Source organism: Ovis aries, chromosome 3, assembly GCF_016772045.2.
Source record: "Ovis aries strain OAR_USU_Benz2616 breed Rambouillet chromosome 3, ARS-UI_Ramb_v3.0, whole genome shotgun sequence".
NCBI classification, from domain to species: Eukaryota; Metazoa; Chordata; class Mammalia; order Artiodactyla; family Bovidae; genus Ovis; species Ovis aries.
The window spans coordinates 76,954,011-76,971,226 of record NC_056056.1 but is presented as its reverse complement, the minus strand read 5'-3'; the positions used below and the strand labels follow the sequence as shown (position 1 = coordinate 76,971,226).

Below are 17,216 nucleotides of genomic sequence, written 5' to 3'. Positions count from 1 at the left end.
TCTGGTATAGATGTACTTGCCCACCTGAACGTTCTCTGGCCCCTTCCCCCCCACTATTGGGATTTGGAAGGCCTCCTCATGTAGCCACGATCAATTATTAACTCCATTTCCAGCTGCTCTCCCCTCCTTGGATGACAGGAGTTGGGGTTAGAGCCAAACATTCCAAACTCCTAATCATGGCTTGGTCTTCCTGGTGAGCAGCCCACCTCAGGTCACCTTATTAGAATATGAGATGCTCCTATTGCTCTTCTCACTAGGAAATTACAAGGGTTTTAGGAACTCTACCAGGAACCAGCGGCAGAGACCAGCATTTATTTTCTGTTACAGAGACTAGCACAGTGTGAAATGATACTCATAACTAATCAGTGAAATCAGAAGAGAAAGTCAGCGTAGGAAAGAAAATTACTATTTTGTCAAAATGACAGTAGTAATAAAAGGAAACAATGGATATTGTCAGAGAACGAATTACTTGCAAATAAAGGAATGGGGACAGGTGGCTGTGATTAGCAAAGAGGATGACATGACCAGAGGACCTGAAAAGTAGGAGAGGGCAAGGGTGATGAGGGAGGAAAAGAGGTCAAAAATGTCTTGTGATAAACCATACTGGGAAAGAATATGAGGAAAAGTATATATATGTATGACTGAGTCACTTTGCTGTTCAGCAGAAATTAACACAGCATTGTAAATCAACTATACTTCATAAAACAAAAAAAACTAATAGGGTGACTGTTGGCAGTGAAGGAATAACAGAGATGCCCTTGTGCTGAAGGCTGTTACTCACAGTGATCGAATTATTTTGTTTACTGTGATTCACTGCACTTCAACTCTTGGTTTCTTTACTAATTTGGTAATATTTTGACTCCAACCTCATATTTGTGTGAATACTGTAAACTTTAATTAGCAGCATCTTGCCAACCTTTTTTCCACTTATATGAATTTTTAAATCCATTTCATAAATATATTTAAGGGTGAGATAAAGTTTAATTGTACTTAATAAAACTTCTAAACTGGAATTAAAAAGATGAGAAAATTATGTTAAATTAGTCATGGGAAGGTGGGCATAGAATAAATTTTAAAATCTTTGTTAGTTGAAACTCATGTCTTTTTATTACCATATACCAAAATATTTACTGGAACAAGAATGCTAATACTAACTTTATTATTTTTCTTTATTTAATTTGTTTTTTGGCTGATCTTTGTTTCTGTTACGTGGGCTCTCTCTAGTTGCTGCGAGAGGGGGCTGCTCGTCATTGCCATGCAGCAGGCTTCTCATGCAGTGGCTTCTCTTGCCACTGAGCACAGGCTCTAGGTGTGCAGGCTTCAGCAGTGGCAGCATGTGGGCTCCGTAGTTACGGCACACGGACCTAGTTGCTCCACAGCATGTGGCATCTTCCAGGAACAGAGATTGAACCCATGTTCCTGTGTTGGCAGGTAGATTCGTATCCACTGGACCACCAGGGAAGTCCCTAATACTAACTTTATAATTAATTTAGACTTTAGGTTGCTTTTTCTGGTCTTAAAGTTAGTGTCAGTGTCAGGAGGACACGTGTAAAGAAGCACCTCATATGTTATCCGAAACTTCGCTATAGTTCATTTTGATTTTAGTGTTACTTTCATTTAACTTGATTAGAACATCTTAGTGTCTTTTTCTTAATCATTTTGCCAGCCATTTCCAATTATTTCTTAGTTACATTTAATAAGATGTAAATGATTTGAGAAAGATGTTTACCAACAATTTTGGTTCAACTGCAGCCAGTTTACCTAGCAGCCTCAACTTTGCCACACACTGATCTAGGAAGCTGGGGGCCTGTGGTGTGGTTGGCATCTGCCTGTGGTGGATAAGACCAGGCAATGCAAGCATAGGTGCTTAAAGGGGCCTGGCAGGTTACAGATAAATAGTGCAGAATGGTGGGCTGATGAGCTGATGAGCTGGGGAAGTCATGGTCAGACTAAAGTGAGCCACTGCTCGTCAGACCACTGATTATCACTGAATGGGAATTCTGACTGAGGATTTCCCATAAGGGCCCATGTTTCAGTGTCTACTGTGAATTCTTCTCTTTAAACTCTTCTTTGGTGTTCTCTCTGTAAAATGGCCCCAGTCATCTGCCCAGCAGCCTAAGCCTTGCCTCTTGCCCCTCTCTCGTTGCATTCACTCAGTTACCAAGTCCTGTTGGTATCGCATCATATGTATTCTTCACCTCAGACACCTCTCCATCCCACCGCCAGCTCCCTCAGTTCAGTTCCGTTCAGTCACTCAGTTGTGTCCAACTCTTGTGACCCCATGAATCACAGCACGCCAGGCCTCCCTGTCCATCACCATCTCCCAGAGTTCATTCAAACTCACGTCCATCGAGTCGGTGATGCCATCCAGCCATCTCATCCTCTGTCATCCCCTTCTCCTCCTGCCCCCAATCCCTCCCAGCATCAGAGTCTTTTCCAATGAGTCAACTCTTCACATGAGGTGGCCAAAGTACTGGAGTTTCAGCTTTAGCATCATTCCTTCCAAAGAACACCCAGGACTGATCTCCTTTAGAATGGACTGATTGGATCTCCTTTCAGTCCAAGGGACTCTCAAGAGTCTTCACCAACACCACAGTTCAAAAGCATCAATTCTTCGGCGCTCAGCTTTCTTCACAGTCCAGCTCTCACATCCATACATGACTACTGGAAAAACCATAGCCTTGACTAGATGGACCTTTGTTGGCAAAGTAATGTCTCTGCTTTTGAATATGCTCTCTAGGTTGGTCATAACTTTCCTTCCAAGGAGTAAGCGGCTTTTAATTTCATGGCTGCAGTCACCATCTGCAGTGATTTTGGAGCCCCCAAAAATAAAGTCTGACACTTCCTAGTCCAGGCTATAATCCTTTCTTCCCTGAACTACTGTCAGCCTTCTAATGTTTTTGCTGTCTTTTGCCTTAGCACTCTCTAATCCATTATCTGCTTCAGCCAGCTGTCTTTCTTAATATGTAAATATATTTATATGTAAAAATATAAATGTCATTAGCCCTTCGGGGGTTTTTCACCGGCTATAGGATTGGAGTATGAGTCGACCCCTCATAGCTTGTTGGCTCTGCCTGTCTCTGTCTTTCCTTTCTCTGCTAGTACTCATTGCCGGTGTTTCTTACACTTTTTGACTATGACTCAAAGTAAGGTTGGAGAAGGAAATGGCAGCCCACTCCAGTATTCTTGCTTGGGAAATCCCATGGACAGAGGAGCCTGGTGGGCTACAGTCCATGGGTTGCAAAGAGTTGGACACAACTGAGCAACTAACACTTCCACTTTTCACGGTAAGATACACATTTTCATTTGACTTAGTGCACTCCTGTGGGTGTGTCTGTGCACTGTTCAGAAACAAAATTCAACTGAGTAAATTTTAAAGAGCTTACTGGCTTTATTCAACAATTCAAAAACTGGGCAGAAGATAGAAAAGACCTCCATCTGTACAAAATGAAAGACTTGCATAGGCAGAAGGGAGCAGAAACAAGTTAATTTTGGCAAAACAGCTAGCAGGTTATGGTAAGGTTTATTTTCTTTAGGAGGATTGTAGGGGCCTATCAAGCACATTATATAACTGGTGCTGATCAGGTGATTGCCGATTGACTGGCTTAAAATTCCATTTCTGGGAGAGACGAAACTATAATTAAGGAAGCCTTGATTTGATGACCTGCGACTTAGTATAAGCAACTCCATTTGGGGCCCGTTGTCTTGTTTTTAACAACACATAGACACTGTATGCAGTGTCTATAAAAACTGAAATTATTATGTAATAAATAGTATTAACTGAAATAATATATAAAACTTGAAACAAAGAGAGTGTACTTTGACTTTTTTTTTCCCTTTGAAAAATGCTAAGATTTTTAAATTTTATGTTGGATAAAGGTCTGCAATTTGAAAACACAAATTGCATTTGTTTTTTGTCTATTCACGTGAACTTGAACATCCTCTGGACCTGACATACACTGCACAGTCATCAGCCTTTGTACTATTCCTTTAGATTCAGACATCTTCCCCCTCTTGTCTCACTTGGCTTTGTTCTCTCCATCTTTTTTTTTCAAATGTACTCTAAACCTTTTTTAAAAATAATTTTTCTGCTTTTGGCTGTGCTAGGTCTTCGTTGCTGTGGTGGCGTCTTTTCTCTAGTTGTGGCAATGGGGGCTTACTCTTCATTTTGGTACATGGCTTCTCTTGTGGAGAACGGACTCTGGAGTGAGAGGGCTTCAGTAGCTTCGGCTCCCTGGGCTCTAGAGCACAGGCTCAGTAGTTGCGGCACACAGGCTTAGTTGCTCCTTGTCATGTGGGATTCTCCCAGGTCAGGGATCAAACCCGGCATTGGCAGGTGGATTCTTTTATCACTGAACTGCCAGGGAAGCCCTGTTCTCTTCATCTTGGATTTTCATCTTTACAGTCATTTCTTGGGGTAAGCCAACCTTGTTCCTACCTTTGGGTATGCTCCTGTCCTGGTTTTGTTTTCAAAACCTTCCTGTATTTCCCTGTTGTTATTATCCTTGCTTGTCATCCTTTGTAATGAGTTTATCAGAAAAGTACCAACATTTTATTTTGGGGCAATGCACATGTCAAAGTAGTTTTCATTAGTGTTTTTCCTAATAGAAAATTAACTTTTTTTTGTTTTGGCCATGCCATCTGACTTATGAGATCCTTGTTCCTGGACAGGGATTGATCCAGGCCCTGGGTTCAATGGAAGCCCTGAGTCCTAACCACTGAAATGCCAGGGAAAATTAACTGAAATTAATTTTCCCCTGAAAATTAACTTCTCTAAATTCACTAAGGATTGTCTCCTTAGTATTTCTGTCAATCAGTGGCGTGAACATAGGCGAGATGGAGAAAAGTCCCAGAACTGGTGTTAATACACCAGTTAAGATTTAGATTTAGAAGCTGGCTTGGGTATGAAGAAAGCCTTCTTCAGTGATCAATGCAAAGAAATAGAGGAAAACAACAGAATGGGAAAGACTAGAGATCTCTTCAAGAAAATTAGAGATACCAAGGGAACATTTCATGCAAAGATGGGCTCGATAAAGGACAGAAATGGTCTGGACCTAACAGAAGCAGAAGATATTAAGAAGAGGTGGCAAGAATACACGGAAGAACTGTGCAAAAGAGATCTTCATGACCCAGATAATCACGATGATGTGATCACTAATCTAGAGCCAGACATCTTAGAATGTGAAGTCAAGTGGGCCTTAGAAAGCATCACTACGAACAAAGCTAGTGGAGGTGATGGGATTCCAGTTGAGCTGTTTCGAATCCTGAAAGATGATGCTGTGAAAGTGCTGCACTCAATATGCCAGCAAGTTTGGAAAACTCAGCAGTGGCCACAGGACTGGAAAAGGTCAGTTTTCATTCCAATCCCAAAGAAAGGCAATGCAAAAGAATGCTCAAACTACCACACGATTGTACTCATCTCACATGCTAGTAAAGTAATGCTCAAAATTCTCCAAGCCAGACTTCAGCAATAGGTGAACCATGAACTCCCTGATGTTCAAGCTGGTTTTAGAAAAGGCAGAGGAACCAGAGATCAAATTGCCAACATCCGCTGGATCATGGAAAAAGCAAGAGAGTTCCAGAAAAACACCTATTTCTGCTTTATTGACTATGCCAAAGCCTTTGTGTGGATCACAATAAACTGGAAAATTCTGAGAGAGATGGGAATACAGACCACCTGACCTGCCTCTTGAGAAATCTATATGCAGGTCAGGAAGCAGCAGTTAGAACTGGACATGGAACAACAGACTGGTTCGAAATAGGAAAAGGAGTACATCAAGGCTGTATATTGTCACCCTGCTTATTTAACTTATATGCAGAGTACATCATGAGAAACGCTGGACTGGAAGAAGCACAAGCTGGAATCACGATTGCTGGGAGAAATATCAATAACCTCAGATATGCAGATGACCACCACCCTTATGGCAGAAAGTGAAGAGGAGCTAAAAAGCCTCTTGATGAAAGTGAAAGAGGAGAGTGAAAAAGGTGGCTTAAAGCTCAACATTCAGAAAACGAAGAATATGGCATCTGGTTCCATCACTTCATGGGAAATAGATGGGGAAACAGTGTCAGACTTTAATTTTTTGGGCTCCAAAATCACTGCAGATGGTGACTGCAGCCATGAAATTAAAAGCCGCTTACTCCTTGGAAGGAAAGTTATGACCAACCTAGAGAGCATATTCAAAAGCGGAGACATTACTTTGCCGACTAAGGTCCGTCTAGTCAAGGCTATGGTTTTTCCTGTCGTCATGTATGGATGTGAGAGTTGGACTGTGAAGAAGGCTGAGTGCCGAAGAATTGATGCTTTTGAACTGTAGTGTTGGAGAAGACTCTTGAGGGTCCGTTGGACTGCAAGGAGATCCAACCAGTCCATTCTGAAGGAGATCAGCCCTGGGATTTCTTTGGAAGGACTGATGCTAAAGCTGAAACTCCAGTACTTTGGCCACCTCATGTGAAGAGTTGACTCATTGGAAAAGACTGTGATGCTGGGAGGGATTGGGGGCAGGAGGAAGAAGGGGACGACAGAGGATGAGATGGCTGGGTGGCCGACATCACTGTCTCGATGGACGTGAGTCTTGAGTGAACTCCAGGAGTTGGTGATGGACAGGGAGGCCTGGCGTGCTGCGATTCATGGGGTCGCAAAGAGTCGGACACGACTGAGCAACTGAACTGAACTGAACTGAACTTGGGTATGATTCCAGAAAGTGAAAGTGAAGTCGCTCAGTTGTGTCCGACTCTTTGCGACCCCGTGGACTATAGCCCATCAGGTTCCTCCGTCCATGGGATTCTCCAGGCAAGAATACTGGAGTGGGTTGCCATTTCCTTCTCCAGGGGAATCTTCCCGACCCAGGGATCGAACCCAGGTCTTCTGCATTGCAGGCAGACGCTTTAACCTCTGAGCCACCAGGGAAGCCCAATGATTCCAGAGTACATCTTTATGAACCACTTTCTCTTGATAAACTTAGGAGCTTTCAGTGTATCCTGAAATTTGTTGTAATTTTTATCATAGTAATTGGTGATGAAATATTTGATAGAGATTAAATTATGCTTTGTTTGGGTTGTTACAGAAATGTAAGTACTTAGGCATATTGACCTAAACATTGCAGCAGTTTCTGAGACACACAACCACACTCTTCTAAAATTTTTCCTTGTGATGAGGACTCTTAGGATTTACCTACTCCTTAATAGTTTTCATATACATCATATAGCAGTGTAAACTATAGTCATCGTGCTGTACATTATATCCATACTGTTTAATTATCTTGTATCTAGAAGTTTGTGCCTTTGGACCTCCTTCCTCCAGTTTTCCTCTCCTCCCAGCCACAAATCTGATCCCTTTATCTATGCATTAGTTTTGTTGTTGTTGTTTTAAGATTTCACAGATAAGTGAGGTCACTGAGTGTCGGTCTTTTTCTGACTCATCTCACTTAGCATAATGCCGTCAAGGTCCATTCATACTGAATGGCAGTATTTCCTTGTTTTGTTTTTTAATGGTAGAATAATAGTTCTGTGTATGTGTGTGTATATGTAATCACATTTTCTTTAACCCTTTGTCCATTGGCAGATACTTAGGTTGTTTCCGTATATTGGTTATTGTGAATAATGCTGCTTCAAACATGGAGGTGCACATATCTTTTCGAATCAGTGTTTTTGTTTGCTTTGGTTATATTCCCAGGAGTGAAATTGCTAGCTCATATGGTAGTTCTGTTTTGTTTTGTTTTGTTTTGTTTTTAAATTTAATTTTTATTTATTTGGCTGTACTGTGTCTTATTTGAGACATGTGGGATCTCATTTCCTGCCCAAGGATCGAACCCGGGCCCCACTGCATTAGGAGCTCGGAGTCTTAGCCACTGGACCATGAGGGAAGTCCCACGGTAGTTCTGTTTTTAACTTTTGAGGCTCCTCCATACTGTTTTACATAGTGGCTGCACCAGTTTACAATCTCAACCAAGAGTGCTCAAAATGTTCCTTTTTCTCTCATCCTTACCTTTGTTCTTTGTTATCTCTTGTCTTTTTGATGATGGCCATTCTAATTAATGAGCCTGAAGTGTTATCTCATTGTGGTTTTAATTTTCATTTCCCTAATTTTGAGCTTCTCTTCATGTACCTGTTGGCCATTCATGTATCTACTTTAGTGAAATGTCTATTCATGACTTTGGCCCATTTTTAAATAGGATTAATTGGGTTTTCTTTTTGCTGTTGAGTTGTGTTAGTTCTTTATCTATTTTGGGTATTAATGCCTTATCAGGTAAATGGTTTGCAGATATTTTCTCTCCTTCCATAGGTTGCCTTTTCATTTGTTGATTGTTTCTTTTATTATGCAGGAGCTTTTTGGTTTGATGTAGTCCCTCTTGCTTATTTTTAATTTTATTACTTGTGCTTTGGGTGTTCTATCCAAAAAATCATTGCCAAGACCCATGTCAAGGAGGTTCCCCCCCATGTTTTCTTTTGGAAGTTTGGTGTTTTCAGGTCTTATCCTGTTTAAGTGTTTAATCTATTTTGAGTTAACTTTTGTGAGTGGTGCACTTAAGGGTCTAGTTTCATTCTTGTGAATATCCAGCCTCCCCAGGACTGTTTTATTGAAGGCTGTCTTTTCTCCATTGAATATGTAGCTGCATTCTTGAAAACGAAATCTTTAAGGAGTTATGACTTGAATGAATCTTTAGGGACTGACAAACTGGAGTTCTTAGAAACATTGAATTTGATTACTTAAGACATTCCACATTTTTTTACATTTAAGAAGCTAAGAATTATTTCCCTGTGTGATCTTTGTTATCCTTGCTAGATGAGTATTGCGTGTATCAGAACTGCTGCTGCTGCTGCTAAGTCGGCTTCAGTCGTGTCCGACTCTGTGCAGCCCCATAGACGGTAGCCCACCAGGCTCCCCCGTCCCTGGGATTCTCCAGGCAAGAACACTGGAGTGGGTTGCCATTTCCTTCTCCAATGCATGAAAGTGAAAAGTGAAAGTGAAGTTGCTCAGTCATGTCCAACTTAGAGACCCCATGGACTGCAGCCTACTAGGCTCCTCCATCCATGGGATTTTCCAGGCAAGAGTACTGGAGTGGGGTGCCATTGCCTTCTCCTATCAGAACTAATGACCAGTGACTGATTGCTTCTTCATCCTTTGCTCCCTTCATAAAGTCATTGATTGAGCGGATGGTTGTCAGTTGCCTGCTTTGTGCTGGGCATTGTTCTGGGAAGTACAGTAGCAGATATGACAGATAAAGTCTCTCTTAATGAAGGTTCTGTAACTGTGGAAGAGTAAAGACAGATAAATAAACGAGCAAGAACTTCAAATAGTAATAAGTGCAACAAAGAAAGCATAATATTTTCATGTGATAGAATAACTTGGCTAGGCCAGGAAGACACTAGATATGGTGGTTGAAGATGGCCTCTCCATGGATTTGCTGTCTCAGGTAAGTCTCAAATGATGACAGAGAGCTGATTGTTAAGATATAGGGGAGGCTAGTAGGGGTAGCTAGTATAAGTGCCTACAGCTTGACTTGTTGAAGGAGTGAAGAGAAGCTAGGGTTGTCAACCATAGAGATGAAGAATCAGGGCACTATTAGAAGGTGAGGCCTTTCTGAGGTTCTTAACATTTTTTATGCTTGGACCCTTTTGACTTCCAGTAAAGCCTGTGAACCACTTCTCAGAATAATGTTTTTAAATGCATAAAATAAAACAGGTAGGGTTAAATAGGAAGCCACTTATATTGAAACACACTTATCAAAATATAAAATATTCTTGAGAAATATGTGCTTTTTATTACTGCATTAAAAAACATGGTTTGGGTGAAGTTCTACTTTGAACTAATTAGTTTAAATGTTACTTAAAGTTATCTAGTTATCTCCAAAAACTGTGATATGAAAATGCTTGGAATTTTAGTTGATTACAAAGACAGTAATACTATGTGATTTATTACTTCTATTAACGTTGGAAGGTACTGATAATACTACTGTGATTTTATTACTTACATTACCATTGGAAGAAAATGCTTGATTCCAGTTAGAGGTTATAGAAAATGAAGATGAGATTAATTTCTCTTTGTGTATGTAGTACCTTGAATTCAAGGATCTGTGGACCTTTGTTTAAGACCCTAGGATAGATCATGTAGAGCTGAAAATGGAGTATATCGAAAAGCTTAATGGTGCCCATCAGTTGATGAATGAATAAATAAAATGTGGCATATCCATACAATTGAATATTGTTCCTCAGTCAAAAGGAATGAAGTACTGATGCATGATACAACATGGATGAACCTGGAAAGCATTATGCAAAGTGAAAAAAGGCAGTCACAGTGTAATATCCTTTTATATGAAAAGACCAGAAGAAACAAATCCATAGCATGGAGTAGTGGTTGCCTAGGCTTGAAGGGGTGGCAGGGGTTTGGAGGAAAATTGTAAGTTAATGCTAATGGGTACAGGGTTCCTTGTTTCTTTTGAGAGCAGTGACAGTTTGAAAAATGATTGTGGTTGTGATTGCATAAATCTGTGAATATACTGAAAACCATTGAATTGTATACATCAAAATGAAGAATTGTTTGGTATATGAATCATATCTCAATAGAGCTGTTATTTTTTAGTTAAACCCTTAACCAGTTGGGAGAGGGGGGAAACCAGCTGAAATTGGCAACTAAAAGGGCTCAGTACAAATTACAAGTAGGGAAAGGAATTCAGGATGCTAGGGAATTCCTTGGCAGTCAAGTGGTTAGGATTCTGAGCTTTTTCCTGCCGAGGGCCCAGGTTTGATCCCTGGTCAGGGAACTAATATCTCCCTAGCCATGTGGTGCAGCCAATAGATAGAAAAGCTGAGACACGGTGGAGTATTACAGCCATGAAAAGGAATAAAATAATTCCATTTGCAGTGATATCGATGGACCTAGAGATTGTCATATAGAGTGAAGTAAGTCAGAAAGAGAAAGAAAAGTATTGTATAATATCACTTATATGTGAAATCTAGAAAAGTGGTACTGATGAACTTACTTGCAGAGCAGAAGTAGAGTCACAAATGTAGAAAACAAACTCATGGTTATCAAGGAGGCTCAGGGCAGGGTGGGATGAGTTGGTAGATTGGGATTGACATATATACACAACTGTATTTAAAGTAGATTACTAACGAGAATATATTATATAGCACAGGGAACTCGGTGCTCTGGGATGAGCTAAATGGGGAGGAAATCCAAAAAAAGAGGGGATATATACATGTGTGTAACTGATCCGTTTTGCTGTACAACAGAAACTAACTTAACATTGTAAAGCAATTATACTCTGATATCAATTAATTTATTTAAAAAGATGCTAGTTAGGGCTTGCAGTATAGGGAGCAAGCGAGCAGAGAAGGGACATTAACTCTGAGAAGAGCTACAGCAAGTGGGCCTGTGTGTGAGGGACTAGAGGACATATTCTGAAGTTTGTACAGGTGTTGTTACAGTGATACTGCTTGTGTTTTTTCGGGAAACCTGAACCTTCTTCAAAGTCATGTGGTAGAAAAGAACTTAACAGAAAAGATAGTGATAAGGTAGACCTCAAAATATATGGAAAATTTTAAAAGATTGCTAACAAAAGTGTTAACAAACTTTAATAAAAACAGAAGCCTAGTGTAAAACAACTATACTCCAGTAAAAATTAAGTAAAAATAGTAGCCTACATTAATCTCCATTGCATTTGTACCCAATATCAGCATTAAGTGACTTGAAGCTTTTACGTTTGGGACTCTTTTTTTCCCTCCTTTGAGGTGCCCTTCAGGGGCATTTACTTCAAATAAAGGTCAGTTTCAACAAAGTTAAAAATCTGTACCAGGGAATATACAATTCAGTTAGAAAAAAAAATTTTTTTAAACACCGGCAGATGTTTTTGTACTCTTCATGTATATTCAGCCTTTCTACATATCTTAACGTAGTAGAAAGTATAATGGTTAAGCCAGCTACTCTGAGGTCACGTAGCTGTTGCCAAGCTTCCTCTTTAATTGTGGGAAAGCTTGCCCTTGATCTCTTCAAAACATTGGTGGTCTGGAGGAGAAATCATTTGTGAATCTGTGCTAGCACCATGTTTTGCTGCCACCATTCCCCTCTTAACCCATCGCCTGTGAGCTGATTCAGACTGAAGAACCAGACATTGTAGCACAACAGACATTATGTGGGCAAAGTGTTGTTTATAGACTGTCTAAATAATGGTTCACACATATGTACTATTTTCTAAATATGTCTAGAGACTGTTGTGGTTAATAATAATAAATGAATTCTCATAATTGTTGGACTGCCATCGTAGCTTTTTCATCATCTTCCCAAGAGCTTCCCCTACTTCTGTGAAGGCTGGTAACTACTGCTTTGGAGTAAAATGCAGTATTAAGTCTCAGGTACTGTATATACTAAGCGTTGTGTGTGGTGGTCTTACTCTTGCATCTCCTGGGTAGCTGCTGTTACTACTTCCGTTGCGATAGAGAAGGAAAAGGTGGCTTCAGGTCACAGAGCCAGTAAGTGTGAGAGCAGGGCTTGGCTCCCAGCTGTCTACTCAGGCCTTTCAAGCTGTAGATCCTGTTGCTTCACTTACTCCTCCTCACAGGGTTCCCCAGCATGTGCTCTTAAACAACATCAAGCAAAGTTCCAGTGTAAATACGTGACTTGATTTAGCCGCTGTTAATTGGAACACTGTATTGCTAATGGAAATTAGGGATTTATAAGGTAAGTTAGAGATACTTGATTTTAATAACGTTGACTTGGGATTGTTAAATCTGCAAGGAAACACAGTTCATTTGGTTGTAACTAATGTCTCGTTTCTGTATATAGCACTGCTTATGAAGGAGATTACAGACTTGTGGGGGCTTCCCTTGGGGCTCAGTTGGTAAAGAATCCATCTTCCATGCAGGAGACCTTGGCTCAATCCCTGGGTTGGGAAGATTTCCTGGAGAAGGGAAAGGCTATCCACTCCAGTATTCTGGCCTAGAGAATCCCATGGACTCTACAGTCCATGGAGTCGCAGAGTCAGACAGGACTGAGAGACTTTGACTCACTCACTCACAGACTTGTGGGGGAGGCAGTTTTATTAGTAGAGAGTTGTGAGTGCCAGACCATCTCCCTTTCCATATAAGTCCTAAACACGTTTGAATTAAGGTATCCTACTAAGTAGTAACTTCAGAGATCTGCTGCACAGTTTGTGCTTTTTGGGATCAAACGCTGCTCATTATAATCAGATTTTTATGATTTGTAGTTTTGCATTTTTAAAAATAGGACCTACTTATTTACTTTTCTTTTTCTTTTAGGAAAACATCAGGCATTGTTGCTGGCAGTTTTTGTGACTCCTCTTATTGATCTTCGTTCTGACTTCTCCAAGTTTCAAGAAATGATAGAAACAACTTTAGATATGGAACAGGTATGCAATATACTCTTTAAAACAGGCACCAAAATAATTTTTAAAAGCAAAGGCACATCAGAAAACTCCTCCAGATTTCTCTTATTAGTGTTGAATTGTAGCACTTGCAGGGCACTTTTGAGGCAGTGGATGTAAGAATGAGTGATGAGAAAAGGTTTTTAAAATGTATTTTTTTAATAAAAATCATTTCAGTGGATAAAAATTAAGAAAGGTTAACAGAGGAAGTGAATATTGGGCATAAGTGCCCTGTTTAAAGGAAATTTCATAAATAAAAGATTTCACATTTGCAAGCTGAGTTTTAATTCCAAGAAAAAAGGAAAGTTATAATCGTTGAAAAGGGACAGGGTATAGAGGTAAATATGGAAAATAAGAGATGTCAGCTTCTCTTGTTTATTTCCACATAGGGAAGGTCTTTGGGGGAGGAGGTAAAGAGTGAATGTATCTGTAGTAGTCATTATATACTGAGAAGTTAACCATGACTCTGCATACTAATAGTGTGAAATTTTTCTACACTGAATTTCCTGTTAAACGTGATCATGCAAGGAATACATGCTTCAGTTCAGTTCAGTCTCTCAGTCTTGTCTGACTCTCTGCAACCCCATGGACAGCAGCATGCCAGGCTTCCCTGTCCATCACCAACTCCTGGAACTTACTCAAGTTCATGTCCATCAAATTGGTGATGCCATCCAACCATCTCATCCTCTGTCGTCCCCTTCTCTTCCTGCCTTCAGTCTTTCCCAGCATCAGGGTTTTTTCAAATGAGTCAGTTCTTCGCATCAGGTGGCCAAAGTATTGGAGCTTCAGCTTGCAGTCGAAGGAACTGCAAGGAGATTGAACAGCTCAGTTGGTAAAGAATATGTGCTTGCATTATTCTCATTAAATGATAGATTCTTTGCATTCTTCTTAATAACTAAATTAACTGGAGTTAACACGTGACAGATGTGATGCTGATTTAATTTTTTCTTGGATAATTAACTGAGATTTAAAATACTAAACCACATTTACTCTATGCTTTTTAGATTTTAGAAGCGAAAGAGAAGGAGTGTGTGTGTGTATAGGTATAAATGCTTCTTTTCTGGTACTATTTTGTCAGTAATAGGGCAGTCTTTTCCATTTACTTGTAGGTTAAACAGTTAGAAAACTTGCATCATTTTCATCCATTGTTCAGGAAGACTTGTGTTTTAGTTCTTGTTTCCTCTGTAATATCACTTTTAGTGGAATGATTTTAGGTACACAATTTTTAGATCATTGGGAGCCTAGCAGTCTGTTTTATGTTTTAACAAGCCCACCAGGTGAGTCTGATACATGCTTAAGTTTGAGACCCACATATTTTTAATGCATGGAGGTAGTGGCTTAGAAGTTTCTAATAAAGGTGGCCACAAAGGGCAGAATCAATTGTAGTATTTCAGCAGAGCTTTGCCTGACCTCAAGGTTTTTTCAAGTGTGGAAACATCTATAATGACACGGAAAAGTTCAGTTCTTGCTTTCCCATCTCTCTGTTTTAGTCAGAGTGTTGTTGATCATCAAGATCTACACATTTATTTTCTTTCATTTAAAGGAATGTTTACAAATATCCAACTCTCCCCAGTCATAGGTGAGGCCACATCCTTAGCTGTGGGGGAAAAGGGGACATCAGTATCCAGATGTCTAAAATCTTTGGATTTTAGGAGCACGTGAGTGTGTGAGACTGTGTGTGTTTGTATATGTGTCTGTGTAGGCATAAATGCTTCTTTTCTGGAATGATTTCTTAGTGACAGGGCAATCTTTTCCATTTATTTGGGGGTTAGTGTTCTTGAGGATAGTTTTCCAGAAAGATATTTAAAGTACCAGGATACAAATGTGTAAAATGCTTTTCTTTATTTGATGTTTTCCTCCTTATAAATGGAACACATAATATTAGAACAAGGGAAACAAAATGATACAGGGAAATACAAAGGCAAAAATTACCATCTTTGATCTTTCTCCTTCCCTCTTTTCAGATGAACAGTGTTAATAGCTGGTGTTCTTTTTTCGGCTCCATTATATTTGCCTTATTGTGGATTAAGAATTTTTTACTTTGATCTGAAATACTTGACACATACCTGTTAAACTTGAATTTGCTGTGACTGTAAAATAGTAGTCAGTGTCAGTTCTTGAATGATGCTGCCGGAAGAGCATTTAAAGATTTTATAAACGTCTGGAAGGAGTGAGTCAGAAAGGAAAACAGTGCAATAACTGGATATAGACTGGAAAAAGAGAGGTCATTTGTCCTAATTTCATTGCTATCAAACAAGTCCCAGTTTTTAGATCTGAAGATGGAATATTAAGTAGTTAACTTTGTTGGGGAAGAAAAACTTGTCTTAGGTTCACTGTGTGTTGCCGTTCAGTCTGTCCGTGGTGTCTGACTCTTTGCAACAACATGGACTGCAGTACTCCGGGCTTCTCTGTCCTTCACCATTTCCCAGAGCTGGCTCAAACTCATGTCTATCGAGTCGGTGATGCCATCCCACCATCTTCTCTGTCATCCCCTTCTCCTCCTGCCTTCAGTCTTTCCCAGCATCAAGGGCTTTTCCAGTGAGTTGGCTCTTCACATCAAGTAGCCAAAGTATTGGAACTTCAGCCTCAGCATTGATTTCCTTTAGGATTGACTGGTTGGATCTCCTTGCAGTCCAAGGGACTAAGAGTCTTCTCCAGCACCGCAGTTCAGAAATTCAAAAGCATCAGTTCTTTAGCGCTCAGTCTTCTTTATGGTTCAGCTTTCACATCCATACATGACTACTGGTAAAACCATAGCTTTGACTATAATAGGACCTTGGCAAAGTATTGTCTTTGCCTTTTAATACATTGTCTAGGTTTGTCTAGGCTTTTCTTCCAAGGAGCGAGTGTCTTTTAATTTCATGGCCGCAGTCACCATCTGCAGTGATTTTGGAGCCCAAGAAAATAAAGTCTGTCATTGTTTCCATTGTCTCCCCATCTGTTTGCCATGAAGTGATGGGACCAGATGCCATGATCTTAGTTTTTTGAATGTTGAGTATTAAGCCAGCTTTTTCACTCTCCTCTTTCACTTTGATCAGGAGGCTCTTTAGTTCTTCGCTTTCTGTCATAAAGGTGGTGTCACCTGCCTGTCCGAAGTTCTTGATTTTTCTCCCAGCAGTCTTGATTCCAGCTTGTGCTTCCTCCAGCCTGGCATTTCGCATGATGTTCTCTAACATGTAAGTTAAATAAGCAAGATGACAATATACAGCCTTGACATATTCCTTTCCCAATTTTGGACCAGTCCATTGTTCCATGTCTGGTTCTGTCTGTTGCTTCTTGACCTGCACACAGGTTTCGCAGGAGGCAGATAAGGTGGTCTGGTATTCCCATCTCTTTAAAAATTTTCTACTGTTTGTTGTGGTCCACACTGTCAGAAGCTTTAGCGTAGTCAGTGAAACAGAAGTAGATGTTTTTCTGAAATTCTTTTTTCTATGATCCAGCGGATATTGGCAATTTCATCTCTGGTTCCTCTGCCTTTTCTAAATCCAGCTTAAACATCTGGAAGTTCTTGGTTCAGTTCAGTTCAGTTGCGTCCTACTCTTTGCGACCCCATGGGCTACAGCATGCCAGGCCTCCCTGTCCATCACCAACTCCTGGAATTTACTCAAACTCATGTGCATTGAGTCGGTGATGCCATTTAACCATCTCATCCTCTGTCGTCCCCCTCTCCTCCTGCTTTCAATCTTTCCCAGCATCAGGGTCTTTGCTAATGAGTCAGTTCTTTGCATCAGGTGGCCAAAGTGCTGCTTCCAATGAATATTTGGGACTGATTTCCTTTAGGATGAACTGGTTGGATCTCCTTGCGGTCCAAGGGACTCTCAAGAGTCTTCTCCA

General features: G+C 40.3%; 1 protein-coding gene across 1 annotated transcript in view; it reads left to right on the top strand.

The window, feature by feature from the left end:
• The window catches only part of MSH2 (mutS homolog 2), an 85,823-nt gene that overhangs the window by 35,355 nt on the left and 33,252 nt on the right, over positions 1–17,216 (top strand). Inside the window, exon 8 of the mRNA XM_015094394.4 lies at positions 13,258–13,367. Coding sequence (XP_014949880.3) covers positions 13,258–13,367 — 110 coding nt within the window. The remainder of the gene's footprint in view (positions 1–13,257; positions 13,368–17,216) is intronic.